The sequence below is a fragment of the Pholcus phalangioides genome, unplaced genomic scaffold (genome assembly GCF_987345545.1).
Source record: "Pholcus phalangioides strain wild (caught in Gottingen) unplaced genomic scaffold, Ppha-v1.0 ptg000009l_1, whole genome shotgun sequence".
Lineage (NCBI taxonomy): Eukaryota > Metazoa > Arthropoda > Arachnida > Araneae > Pholcidae > Pholcus > Pholcus phalangioides.
The window spans coordinates 44,513,752-44,528,300 of record NW_028301602.1 but is presented as its reverse complement, the minus strand read 5'-3'; the positions used below and the strand labels follow the sequence as shown (position 1 = coordinate 44,528,300).

The following is a 14,549-nucleotide window of genomic DNA, read 5'->3' as shown; positions in this document are numbered from 1 at the left end:
TTTATTGCTTAAACCGCGGCAGTTGTAGAAGGCGAGATGATCCCGCGCGATTCTAGCCGGTGGTGGTTATAGTGCACCGCTCGCGGGAGCGTCTGCCTGCATGAGCAGTTGGCATCATGGAGCTATCACGTGGGGATCTATTGTGTGTGTTTTTGTTGACAACAAAAAATATTTATCATAAAATTTAAATATGAAAGAATGACGAATGTACATGAAATGAATAGGACTCGCCTTGAAGCTGCAATGGGTTTAGTGTGTTCGCTAATTATAGTTAATTAATTAATTGATAATAAATCAGCGATTTCGCTTTTAGTGCCACTATAAATTTTCGATTAGAAAACCGAAAATTAATTGTTACAAAATTCCGTTTGATTTAGTTTTATCGTTAATTAGTTAATTAACTAATTATCGATCATGATTATTATAATAGTTAATTAACTATTATCGCCAAAACTAAATCAAACGGAATTTTGTAACGATTAATTTTAGTTTTTCTAATCGAAAATTAGTTAATTAATTCGTTACTTAACTAATTAACGATAAAACGAAATCTAACGGTATTTTGATTAATTAACGATATCGTTTTTATTATGTCAACTATAAGTAATTTACGATTAGTATTAACAATAATTAGTCGTCATGAAAACTCCGTTAGATTTAGTATGATCATTAATGATCCTTAATTAATTAACGATTAATTAACTATTTTGCTTATTATTATGTCATAACTAATTAACGATTAGTATTAGCAACAATTATCCATCACAAAAACTCCGTTGGATTCAGTATAATCGTTAATTAACCTTAATTAATGATTAATCAACGATATCGCTTTTATTATGTTATATCAAGTTAACGATTAGTATTAATAATTATTCGTCATAAAAACTCCGTTGGATTCAGTATGACCATTAATGATCCTTAATTAATAACCGATTTCGCTTATATTATGCCATAACTAGTTAACGATTAGTATTAACAATAATTAATCGTCACAAAAACTCCAATTGGATTTAGTGTAATTTTAAATTTTCCTTAATTACTTAATGATTTCGCTTTTATTATGTCATAATTAATCAATAATTAGTAATAACGATAATTGTCGTTACAAAAACTCCGTCGATTTACTATTCCACTATAAAACGAACTACTCAAGTTTTAGAGGAAACTATCCGTTTTAAACTGCAAGCGGTGAGCCGGTCAAGCGATAAAAAGAAATAATAATTCATTCCGGTTAAAGCGGGTAAAAGCAGTTTGAGCCGGTAAAAGCAGGTAGGCGGGCGCACTATGGCCGCCCCAATGACTTTTCACGATCTTTTTTCAGCCGCGATGAAGCGAGTAGCGAGAAGCGGTTCACTATGGACGTACCCTTAGATAGGGATTGGGAGTTTTCCACAGAAAAATAAAAAAATAAGCCCAACTTCCAGAAGAAAAATAGTTCTTTTGAATGAATTGAATTCAAACTTTTAAATAAATGTCGTAAATTTAAGCTATGCCTATATGAATGAATTAATACTTTTTATCGGTCTCTTCAGTAAGTACTTCTGATTAATTCTAGTTAGTGTGGATGTTTTCCTAACCAGAAGAGCCTGGTATGATAGGCCGATAACTTTTTCTAATGAAACAGTCGAGATTCACAAGTCACAAGATGCATTTTTCGTCTCTATGAAAACTTCAACAGCAGGAGAATAGCCAAAAAATTCTGAAAATCCCTCGCAAATACGAAAATTCTAGTTTCAATAGGATCTTTTTCTTTAATTAAAATTTTCATCGCATTGTCAATGTTATCAAAAGATATTGATTAGTCAGATCTGGTGAATTGTATTCGAGCGTTTGTCTCACATCTGTCTCATCTTCAACGGATTTTGTCATTTCAACTACGTCATACTTCCAATTTGGAGGCCTATTTTCAAGATTAACATCAAACTCCAGTCTAAATTTTTCGCAGGCTTTACGATTTCTAAAATCAAATTTTCAAAATCGGGTCAAGCGAAACCGCTTAAAGCGAGGGTTACCTATACATAACTTTCTGAAAAGTCCTTCTATAAAGTGGTCCTCCTCCGAATAAGGCCAATTTTTTCTGGCTCGGAATTTCCCCCTCCTACAGCCTACACAGTTGGTTCACCTCTATTAAAGGGGTTCACCTCTCCAAAAACATGGTTTTCAGAAAGTTCCTCTTTCAGACCATTTTACTGTACAGCATGGTTCTATCCACAGAGTAATAATACTAATATATATTTATATCTTAAGTCTATGGTTCTATCGCCTCCTTCTTCTGAATATTTTTCTTTCATCTCCCCCCAGACCATTCTATCACCCAGCAAGGGGCGATATTGCACACTTAGAAAAGCACTGCTGTACAGTCACTAATGATTCAAGTGATTACGTACCCTTTCACCCTCAAAAACATTAATTTTCGCGAGTATTAAAGTAAGATTTTCAACAAAAGTGAATAATTTTTTAAGAAAAAATGAATCAAAATAACACGAACTAAAAGGGCAAAAAGTTTGTCAGTTAAGACAAAACAATGAAAAACGGTCTATGATTTTGCAAAAGACGGACACGTGAAAGAATAACTCCGTTTTATGCGAACGTCATATCGACCATCAGAATTCGTAGAAACGCCGCGTCGCGTCGCTTTTACGAGTGTCTGGTCTCGTTCCCGACGACTTCAGCATTCGGTTAACGGCATTATGCATATACAGTACGTGCTGCGTATATCACCGGTCCTCGCAAATCTTCAATAAATTGCCGACTGATGTAAAGGCAAGAACACTTCGGAATGTTATGTTTAGTCACGTGGGACGCTAACGGGTGTCTGAACTTTCCTCCGTTTGGATCAGAAAAGTAGAAATACTTTGCCAGTAAAAGTTTTCTATTGTACAAGTTTTCTACTGACAAGTTTCTATTGAAACAGTTTGAGAGGTACCGTTGGGAAAAAAAAACAAATGGAAAACATTCCTGGGTCAATGTGAAATCAAAAATTATGTAAAGTATGCATCACGATAAGGTTCTTTCAACAGTAATAGAGCTCGATAAATGAATGCAGGTGCGTTATCCAAGGTGGTGATGATGATGATGAACATAACTAACGGCTGAGTCAGCCGGGAAAGGAATATTATATTAAGAAAAAAGAGAGGAAACCTTTTCGATGGGTGAGGTGAATGAGAAAAACCTGTACAACGTTACGGAAGTTTTCTTTTCCTGCTAAGCAAAAGCTGCCTTTTTTTTCCACGAAGGTAGACGGCCTTGCGAAAGCGACCTGTGACTCTTAACAGGTGTGGTTAACCACTGGGTTACTACATTTTCTTCTTAATGAAAGCCAGAAATCGGGCTTCGGGGTCCTCGTGAAAAATAAAAAAACCTTTTTTTTTAGTTGTCAATAATGATTGCGTGGGAATTAATTATACAAGACGGGAAATGATGATATTATAATAGAGCTGTTGTTCCCAATCAGTGTGTCTCGGCACTTTTAGATGCCACCGAAACGACTCGAGATATTCGAAAGTTTCCAAGGGTTCGGCAAAACATGGAAAAGTTTGGGAACCACTGTTCTTTGTATAGTTTGGTCTCACCACGATACCTCGCGGAAGCTGTTTTACTAACTCAACTGGGTAAACTTTTTACATGCCCTGTGGCTTGCTGGTTTAGAATTAGAATTCTATCACAATGCAAAATCTATACGAAGGTTTCCAACAGCTGGATGATGCGATATCTCTCTGAGATGTGAAGCGGGGTGTGTCCGGTTTTCAAAGTTCAAAGCTTCTATTGAGCCCAATACAACAAGGGAATAGACCAGATAACTTTTCTTTACAAGTTCACGGCGGCATTAAATCCTGAAAATGTTCTATTTCCCTGATGTATTGGGCTGAAAAAAGCCGACTCACTCTACCTACCATCTCAGAATGGGAGGCTATTTGATGGCTACTTCAGCGCCTCATGCCACCACGAGTGAGATAAGGAAGGCAGTGTTGTAATTGTGCACTTGCCTGAGTTGTTTGAAAAAGAACCTGGGTTCGATTCCCGACAGAGGCCAGATGACGTTTCTTCCCGAATTCACATCCGCATAATTCCTTAATATTGTACAGCAGAGGTCTTCAACCTTTTTTTAGTCGCGAGCGCTGCCTGTACCCACCATTAAAAAAAAAAGGAGCACCCTTAAGGCAAATTTGACATGTGAATGCATGAAAAGTCAGGGTGATTTCAATTCCTGAATGCAATTTGTGCAAGGTGTTTAATTGGTACGTTGATCACGTGCTCGCGAGCACGAAATCGCACACGAGCACTCTGGGTGCTCGCAACCAACGGGTTGAAAATGCCTGTTGCACAGGGTGGTTTATAAACAAACTGACACTACTATGTAGCGCCCATTCCGATGGAGGTATTTTGATGGAACTTGAGTGCATATATAGGATATATATTATGGACACACGACTGAGCTTAGATATAATGATATTACCCCGACTTATGTAGCGCCCGTTGTAATGGATATATTTCATTAAAACTTGGTATATATGTTATTCGGAAGTTGGAAAAAAATATAACTACGATGAAAAAAAACAACACCCCTTTTTTCCACCTGGTGGTTAAAAATTAAACATGAATGAATTTTTTTATTGAATATATACAGTATATCTCCCCCCCCCCCCCACCACATGGTCCACACATCCTGTATAAACAAAGTTTCATCAAAATGCTTCCATCAGAATAGGTACTACATACGTCAGTTCATTTATAACCACCTTCATATTCATATACAAACACATCGTACACACTTTATGTAGAACTCAATTACGAAAAATTTCAGCAAATAATAATTTTTCTTTTCAAAAATACATTTTCCTTCCTTTAAATCAGGTTTGAGAGAGCAAAATAATACAGAAAGAAAAAAAGGAGCGCATTTTTCATGTCTCTCCCATGTAAATGATTGATCTGAGCGTTTAAAAGAACACGTAATAAAACGGCTAAGGATATGGGGACACGCCCATATCTGATTTTCTCTCTTTCTCTCTCTCTACCTACCTGTCAGTGACGCCTCGTTTACTTTTTTTTTCGTTTTAATGTCATTTACGACATCTTTATTTTTTCTCGAATGGCCTACTATTTTAGCGAAAAGAAAAAATTTAAGTTTTCTGATTCATGTATGTTGACACAAATCGTAATGACACCAGTATACACTCGATTTCATCAGGGACGGGCCCCAGACATGGAGGAAAACACACAAACTGGCAACCTAGGGCCGCCAGCGCCCCTATAACTGGATTCAAAGGCGTACGCAGGAAGGTGAGGAGGAGCAGTTTAAGTTGCAATATAGGTCAACTGTATATTTTTCAAAAATTAGGGAGGGTTAACCTCAGCCTCTTGACAAAGTTTTTGTGGGGTTGAGGAGTTCCACAAACCAAAGTGGTTCCGGTACCATTGCCACCGGCATGGCCCCCACGACGTGGGGGGCTGACAGGGCTCTAGCCCTCGGGCCCGGGATAGTTCTCATCATTTTTATGTGTTTTCACGCTATAAATTAACTACAGAAGGGGCCCGTGAAAAGTCTGACCGGGGGCCCAGCAAAAGATCCCAGCCTAGGGGCCCCGCTCCAGGATGTGGGGGCCATGGCCACCGGTACACCAATGCCACGGCCGAGCGTAGGCATTTTGTGGCCTTGTGACAAGCCGCTGTGCGGTCGTGCGGATATCGTGCTTGACTCTCATCGTGAGGATCGAACTCTACTGCCGGCACAGTGGTGGCCAACTGAAATTCAATTTCCTCGGGCTTTTCAACTTCGAGGAGCGAATGTGAGCCGGTCTCCCATTTGAAAAAGTCTCTCCACAGACAACAGGTTGGCCTTCAACACGATGACATGAAAACTGGTACTCTTCCGTTATAACCATACTACTTGGCACCTTTTTTGTCTTTGCGAATTTTCTTCGAATTTGTGCCTCCTGCGTTTAGTGTTAAATATTTTCTTAATGTAATGTCCATAAGTGCTTGTCCTTTTTCTTTTAACAAAGCGTTTGGAAAGAAACAAGCTAACATACGCCTATTTTAAGTCGAAAACGCACAAACATATTTATAACCGAAGGATTAAAAAAATAGTGAGAATTTAAGTTATCATAAAATTCAAGCACTAACCAACTTACATTCAAAACATGGGAGACAGATGGCAACACCAGCAAGAACACGAAACAAGCGCAACTCTGACAACATAAATACATGCACTAAGCCACACATGCACTAAGCCCCGTTTGCGTAAAAAACCGATAACCGAAGAATGGCGGGGGGGGGGGGGGGGGTTGAATATTAACCTTCTTGGAAACTTTTTCCCTCGCATGGGGAAAAAAAGAAGTGTGGGGGAAGAGATTTATATATACCATCTTTTTTGGTGTGATTTAAAATTTCACACCCCCTTTCCAATAATTCTTTGCTTTCTTACCCTGTTGCCGAATGAAAAATACCGGAATTTTTATTTCCCATGCGAACGGGGCTTCAGATACACAAACATTCCGGCAAGCACCGATTTGTTAGAAATTCGTTAAAGGAATGTGTACGAGGTGCAGGTACGGTTAAGAAGGCGACAAGAAAAAAAGCCTTGTGACAAAAAACATTGCGGCTCGCTACTACAGCCATATACCACTACAAGGGAGAGGTTGACAAGGTCTTGGCCAAAAGCCATGCCCACGCTTCTTGGGGGAAGGGGATGATGGGAAAAAGTAGAATTTTTAACTGGGCCTATAGGCTGGAATCTTCGTCGGGCTCCCAAGCCGAATTTTTCACTGGTATTTCTATAATTTTTAAGTGCGAAAAATAAAAAAAAGTCAAGAGAGTTTTTCCCAGGCCCGCGGCTCAAGCGCCCCCCCCCCACACCCTTTCTAAAGGCCATACCTAGGATCATACCAATTCGCGAGGGATCCGTAATGGTGTTCCTTGACTGTTCCACGGAACCCAAACAATCAATAACACTATAATGTAGTTATGCTTATTGCGCCACCAATGGAAAAATTTTAAAGCCTTTAATACCGCGAAATCTCGGACAAGATCTCGTGTGAAGGACATCAGCAAACTCATGCCCTACGGCAGGGATTCTTAACCAGGGGTCCACGGACTGCTTGGGGAAAGGTTTCAGGGCGGTCTCAGTGGGGTTGGACGAAAAAATATTCAACTCATTGCTTTCGTTTTGTTTTATGTGTATTTTATGTGTTATAAAGGAGTCAAATTGCTTCCATTATATTACCACAAAGGGGTCCGTGAAGCACAAAAGGTTAAGAACAACCCCCCCCCCCATCTTAGAGGTTGTACACTGCAGATTATTAAATTTTTCACATCCACATGCGGATACAGAGAGAGGATCGCATAGGATTCGCGCCTGTTCATAAAAGAAATGTGTTGGTGGCAGGGCCTGAAACTGAAATTTATTAACATAAACACACACCCACATACACGTACATGTACATAAACACACACAATGTAATAACACGACGTATATGGTCCGGTTCCGTTGTGCCTAAGGGATCAGTTGGTGGCAGGGCCTGTTTTTCATAAGTACGGGGCCCTAAGGAAATATGAATGCTCGGAGCATCATAGTGTTCATTTAGGTTATTTACAAGGTAAAATTGGTGGCACGGGTCGGATCAGAGGTGGACCTTCATTTCTTGTGTGTGTGTGTGAGAGAGAGATTAACCAGACACAACATTGTATACGCACTCAAACTGTTAGGTACACACATTCACACTTCCAGCAAAACTCATTCGGTAGTAAGCTGCCCATAGCGATAGACCGGAGTTGTCCACGGTTTGAAAGGATGCGAGTTTGCTCGTCAACAAGACATAAGATTCATATTTTTCATGTGACCCCCATTTAAAACATTTAAGCCACCAGTGGTTCTTAATCTATGGATATCGACCCAAACTTGATTCGCAGGGGCTTCCGACATGGGTCGTACGAATCTACTCACATTCGAGAGTTCTTAACCTATGGGTCACGAGCCAGGCTTTGCTCGCGGTGGCTTCCGAGATGGGTCGTACAAATCCATTCGCAGACACCAGTTCTTAACCTATGGATCGCAACCCAAACTCGGATCGGAGAGGTTGTACAAATCCACTTATAGTCCTGCTATAAATACTCTTCTTGCTCCATTGGTTTAACTAATTTCGAAAACACGATTCATGGGTCGCGATGTCAATCATGTTATTGATTTTGGGTCGCGGTCAATAAAATAGGGTAAAGAACTCTGGTTTTAAGCTATGGCCTTTTTCAAGCAGTTACAGTCAAAAATGTACGAGAAATTCAGTTCCGTAGAACGGCCATGGCCAACACCACCTATAGCAGAAGGCCTACGCGCGAAGCTCGTGACGTCACTGAAGTAGGCCATTTCACCTATAGTCATTGGATATACTGCAAAGAATGATAAAGATATAACATGCATGTAGCCTCCAATGGCTACAGGTGAAATGGCCTACTTCAGTGACGTCACGAGTTTCAGGCCATCTGCTATAGATAGCGTCGTCATGGCCCACACAAGGATAGGGCTGACCATAGGCGTTAAGTTATTGGAAATATTTGGAGGGAGGGGTGGGGAGTTATATAATATTTCCATTGATTACTATGGAGATGGTGACGAATGTTAGGGGGCTGGGCGAGCCCCATGGGCCGGATACAAGTTTACACCTATGAGGGCGGACAGGGCTCCATCTCTGGGGGCCCCCCGAGACGATTCTCACCATTTTTTGTTTTTTCATGCTATAAATTAATTATTGAAGGCCCGTGAAAAGTCTGGTCTGAGGAGTCCAGCAAAGGTCCCAGCCTAGGGACTCTGCTCCAGGATGTGGTGGTGGGGGGGGGGGGGGGGGTAAGGCCATGAGTACGGCCATTAAACATTTACGGCCCGTTAGGACAGCACCTGTCCAAGCCCGGCCCCTGTCGGCGTCACTCGCGTCAACACGGCGCTCGAGAGGAGCACCTGTGTTTGCACATGGGGAAATGCCCTCGACGCGACTCCCACATACGTCAGGGCTTGTATTCATCAAAGTTTCGCAATGGATCCATTACTCAAAGTAAACAACAACAACAACTCCAAGCCTTTACACAGGCTTACACTTTTAACTTTGATGAAATTCGATGAAATCGGATCGTTTACTAACTAACAGTTCAAGTCGAATCACACACATTCTCCCCATCGCGAAACGTTATCTTTTTCCTTTAAGTAAGTCTCTGGGCAGAACCAAAAGCACTCACACTTCTTCCGAAACAGGTTTGATAAAAACAAAAATGGAAAAAAAGAAGTGGAAACGCTTACCGAGTAATTTCCGAGGCATCTCCGAACGACGATTCGGTGTCCAAATTAATTAATTATATTCCAAAATAATAATAATAATGAAAGGTTCGGTCGGTAATAATCCTTGATTTTTTTTTGTCACTGAACACTGGAGCACATGGTCAAGAAATCGTCACACATGTTAAATTTCTTTTTCCACGAACAAACAACAACAACAACAACGGCCGTCGCCGCCGACGCTTTCATCGTTCTCTCTTGCGCTCTCGTCTGCGTTTCTTTTCTCTGTATAAAATAACAAAGAAATGAAAGTCGACGTTTCTGACGCCGCCGCCGCGAAGAGGTGCCGCTCGCCAAAATCGAGCCAAAGATCGCATCTTGGCGTGATTTAACGGATTCCTTATCGAAACATAATTTGGTAAACAGGAAATATGGCTGTAAGGAATGGTTTTTTTTTTGTATTTATTTATTACAAGGGATAAACAAACATAAGTTAAACATTAAGAGGGTGATAAGCATTCTTAAAAAATAGTCTTAAAATTTTATATATTTTTATACGAATTTCCCGAATTATATCACCGGAAACCGAACACTGGGAAAAGACTAAATGGACAGGGCCGTCTTAAAAGCATCATGTGCACTCCCCCCCCCCCACTGCCCCGGGACAAGGGATTTTTCTGAGGCCCCGCCAGCCAAATTTACATGTTTAGTCTCGAAAATTTTAACCATATCTTATTTTTGTGAGGCCCCCGGACCATGCCCGTCTTAACGCATGGGCTTACCCGCCCATGCGTTAAGACGGCACTGGGCCGCCCTAGCATCAATGCCGTGGGTGCTGTTCGAGCACCTTCAGAATTTATTCAGAAACGAAAATACCGAACCGAGTATCCACAGGTACACTGCCTACGCCCATGACTGGGCCGCAACTTGGGAGGGGGACGGCAGTCGGATCTGCTGTTGGTCCGGGTATTGAATCTGTACAGGGGGTGCCGAATTTGATTTTCACTCGCTCCTCCGACATCATTCGGGGCGTCAGAATGTGCGGTTGCTCCGGATGAATACACGTCTAGTTGCGGCCCTGGGCCCCCACATCCTGCAGCAGCTCCTCGTGGCCGTTATGCAGGACAGCACGCACGACATCTCACTGGCGAACCGATGGTCGCAGAGGCATACTTGATACTTCCAAACAGAAAAAGCATCCAAATAACGTGTAGTACTCAGATATGTCAATCATGTTGCAAGGGATTGTATATCTGTTGTAGTGACCCTTGGCTCTCTATCTCTATCTCTCTCGCACTATCTCTCTATATCTCTCTCGCACTATCTCTCTATATCTCTCTCGCTCTATCTCTATCTCTCTATATCTCTCTCGCTCTATCTCTCTATATCTCTCTCGCTCTATCTCTATCTCTCTATATCTCTCTCGCTCTATCTCTCTATATCTCTCTCGCTCTATCTCTATATCTCTCTCGCTCTCTATCTCTGTCACTCTCTATCTCTCTCTCTCTCTATATATATATATATATATCTCTGTCACTCTCTATCTCTATATATATATATCTCTCTCGCTCTCTATCTCTACATATATCTCGCTCTCTATCTCTATATATATCTCGCTCTCTATCTCTATATATATCTCGCTCTCTATCTCTATATATATCTCTCTATATCTCTATATATCTCTCTATATCTCTATATATCTCTCTCTCTAGTTCTATATATATCTCTATCTCTCTCTCTATCTCTCCGAATAGTAAGCACTCATCGAGACAAACTTGAACAGAAATTTATTAGTAAAAATTAGAATATACGACTGATACGATAATTTAATACTTAAGACGACGATTCTATACTCGATCGTTTCCCCACACGCACACCTCTCTCTCTCTTCTTTTATTTTCGAATGTCGACAAAGCTGTGTTAAAGATGTATTTAATCTTGTAAGCTGTATTAAATCTTGAGCCGCTTTGAATGTCGACCTCAGTTCTCCTGAGGGTTATTCCTCCTCCTTTTTGGCTGTTGAGCCTCATACAGTATTGTTACGTCAAGGTTTTAACTGGAGACACGCATACACAACACCAAAGTTATTAAAATAATCAGCTTTTTATGCGGACACCGTGTACTCAAAAACCCAATTGAGAAGTTGTTCCCCCACCCCCCTCCTGATTCCAACGAAAATATTCCAAGCTTCTGTGTAATATTCACTGAGATATTCGAAAATCGGAGGAAATTTGGGGAAAGTTCATGCTCTTTGCCAGGTATACAGGGTGTCCTGTAAATGCTAATTCGGCCTTTATCTCATGAACCGTCCGTCGTAGAGGTATGGTGCTCAAAAAGCGTTCAAAAATTACCCTGCACCACTTTTGAGAATGAAGATTCAGTGTGCCACAAAACAAGAAAGCTAAATTTCTATACGGGTTCCCCCTGCTCTCTAACTTCCAATTAGAAAGTTATTATCTCCTGAGGCCAACAAAAAACAAAAAAAAACAACATATTTCCATAGTGCAATATTCGCCGAGATATTCGAATTCAAAAACCGGAGAAAAGTTCGGAAAGGACAGCATAAATGAAGGAAAGGAGCGTTGTGTGTCCGTTAGTTTTGCTGTTCTTTCATAACTTTTCTTCGATTTTTGAATTCAAATATTTTAACGAATACCACATTCAGAAACAAGGAAGTTTTTCTGTTTTCCTCAGTCGATACAGGGCATCAAAACAACAAGTGGAAGTTGGAGAATGGGGGGGGAGCCGGTATAAAAATTTGGATTTTTTTATTTTGTGACACACTGTATTTTCACTCTCAAAACTGGTACAGGATAAATTTTTGAATGCCTTCTTAGCATTTTCTAAATTTGAATCACATCCCTACGATGGACGATTGATGAGATAAAGGCCGCACTTACAGGAGACCCTGTATATATAGTGCTTATATGAAAATTCCAGCTGAATGCCATGAAAATTCAGAAAGATGTGGTGATACAGTGAGCAGTAATTTCAAAACTAGCTGAAAGTAGCTGAACGATAAGGTATATTTCCCACAAATTAGTCATACGAATGTTTTCTGTTATTTCATTATTGACTTCACAGTTTGTTCATTTTGACATCATACACGCGTGTTATGCTAATGCTAAAACATTTCTCTCACATGGCATCAGGCATGCATCTTCGCTTATTCGCACAAAAGTTGTCTTCTTATGCTCGAAATAATAAAATCACAGAAAATAATCGTATACCAATTGCGTAGCTTGCGATTACCATAAAGCTTATAACCATATTGCCACTCAACATATTTACCATATTATAAACATTTAATTTTTCTCATTTTTACGTGAGATATATTTTAATTTACAATTTAAAGTCATTCGCCCATTTTTCCGACAGTCTTTTTTTGGAGTTTAAGCCGGGATCGCACTATAAAAATTTGATAAAAGTTATTTTATAAAATCTAAAAAATGGAGGCAATAAGACAATCGATTGCATTTGCGCGAATGTAACTGATACGATTATTGGTTGCATTTTTCAAGTCCTATAAAAGAACTTTTATCAAACTTTTATACACTATAAAAGTTTAATAAAAGATGTTTCATTAAAGTTGAAAAAGTCAACCAATAAGCACATTGGTTACATTCGAGCAAATGCAACCGGTGATCTTATTGGTGAAATTTTTTCACATTTTATCAAAGCTTTTTTACAAAACTTTTATAGTGTAATCCCGACCATAGACATTTTTTTCTCGAATTTCTGGAAAAATACTGGGCGAATCGTTCTGAAATTTCGGTCATATATGCGCTATGATGGTACTCACCATTTCCAGTGAAAATGTAGTCACTAGTGCATTTAGGTAACCAACGAAAAAATTAAATAAGGAAAAAAAGTTTTTGATCAACCCTGTATCAGAAAAAGTTTCGAATGACTTGTAACTTTGAAAAAACATAGTACTAACTTTGTGCAATATTTCTGCGCATTTTCGTGCACATAATACTAATAGCATGTATATTCAAGAAAAAATATAAATGTTTTGTACAAAGAATTCCAATTTTCATTGCATGATTTTTGCTTACAACTAGGGCTGGGAATCGATTAAAATTTTCAACTGGTTAATCAAAAACTTTTAACCGATTGATCGAATTTTAATCGAATATTTTCTGTACCTGTTAATTGATGCTACAAAATTGTATTTTGTTCATTTCATGCATCTATTTACTGGCTGTAAATAAATATAGGAACAGATTAATACATATATGCAGTTTAATATGTTGAACATATTTTTATCACACAAACCCTGGAATTCCTTTACTTGGATCGTCTTTTTATAGTGTTTTTTTCTTTTTTTAGTAAAATCTCTTGCTTTAGGTGTCACTAATTTCGAAACTACTTTCGATCATACTGTTGCTTGTTTTTTTAGAAACCCTCCTAAAATGGTACTTGGGGGAGAGAGGAGTCGTCGCTTCCCGAATACGAAAACTGCAGTGCACAGTGGAGACAATAAATCTTGATATTGTCTTCTAAAGCCGGGTTCACAGCAGCTACCCGCGCAAAAACCGATTTTCAGTTGGCTAGCACTGCGCAGGCCATTTTAAAGTAGATTTCGCGTAGCCGAACTCTAAAATCGGTTTTTGCGTGGATAGCAGCGCTGCGTAGCCGGTATGGACCCGGCTTAATACTCCCACCAAACTAATTTTGAAACAAAAAAAAAAAATCTTCAGTTTCCGTTAGGGGCCATTCAAGTATTACGTAAGCAGATTTTCAGCCTTTTTTGACCCCCCCCCCCCCCCGTCAGCAAAATTTCGTCTGCAGCTTAGACTATTTGATATCTTCAAAAAGGGTGGTTGATGACGTAAGCAACCTTCAACCCCCATTCCTCCCCCCCTTGTCATCAAATCCGAAACCCCCTCCGCCCCTCGATGCTGACGTAATACTTTAATGATCCGTTAGATAGAATTCCACTATGCCGTAAAATTGATTCGAATATTTTTAAATATGGAACATGAAAAATGTTATGTATAGGAACATAATTTGTAAGACATCTAATGGGTTTTGTCAGACAAATCAAGTCAATTTACAAACTTTAAATAAAAATGTTCATTCATTATTTATTTATTTAATATACAAACCTGTGCAAGGCCAGTAGAATCTAACTTCACAGGCGCACCATTTAAACAATCAATAAAATTAGAAAGAAACAGCAGGTAATATCAGTAAAAAGCAATTACATATTCACACGCACGAACATCTGCGAAGGGGAGAATGCATAAAAGACGACACAATAATTTAATCGAATTTCAATATC

General features: G+C 39.6%; 1 protein-coding gene across 4 annotated transcripts in view; it reads right to left on the bottom strand.

Moving 5' to 3' along the window:
- LOC149083151 (uncharacterized) overlaps positions 1-9,576 on the bottom strand; it is a 105,780-nt gene extending 96,204 nt beyond the window's left edge. For 2 of the 4 annotated variants that reach the window (XM_089236303.1, XM_089236301.1), the window contains exon 1: positions 9,287-9,553. In XM_089236303.1, the coding sequence (XP_089092429.1) occupies positions 9,287-9,305 (19 nt within the window). In that variant the 5' untranslated portion in view covers positions 9,306-9,553. Of the gene's footprint in view, positions 1-9,286 lie in introns of all 4 variants that reach the window. The other 2 variants (XM_089236304.1, XM_089236302.1) reach the window with 2 other exon arrangements.
- Between the last annotated feature and the right edge of the window lie 4,973 nt (positions 9,577-14,549).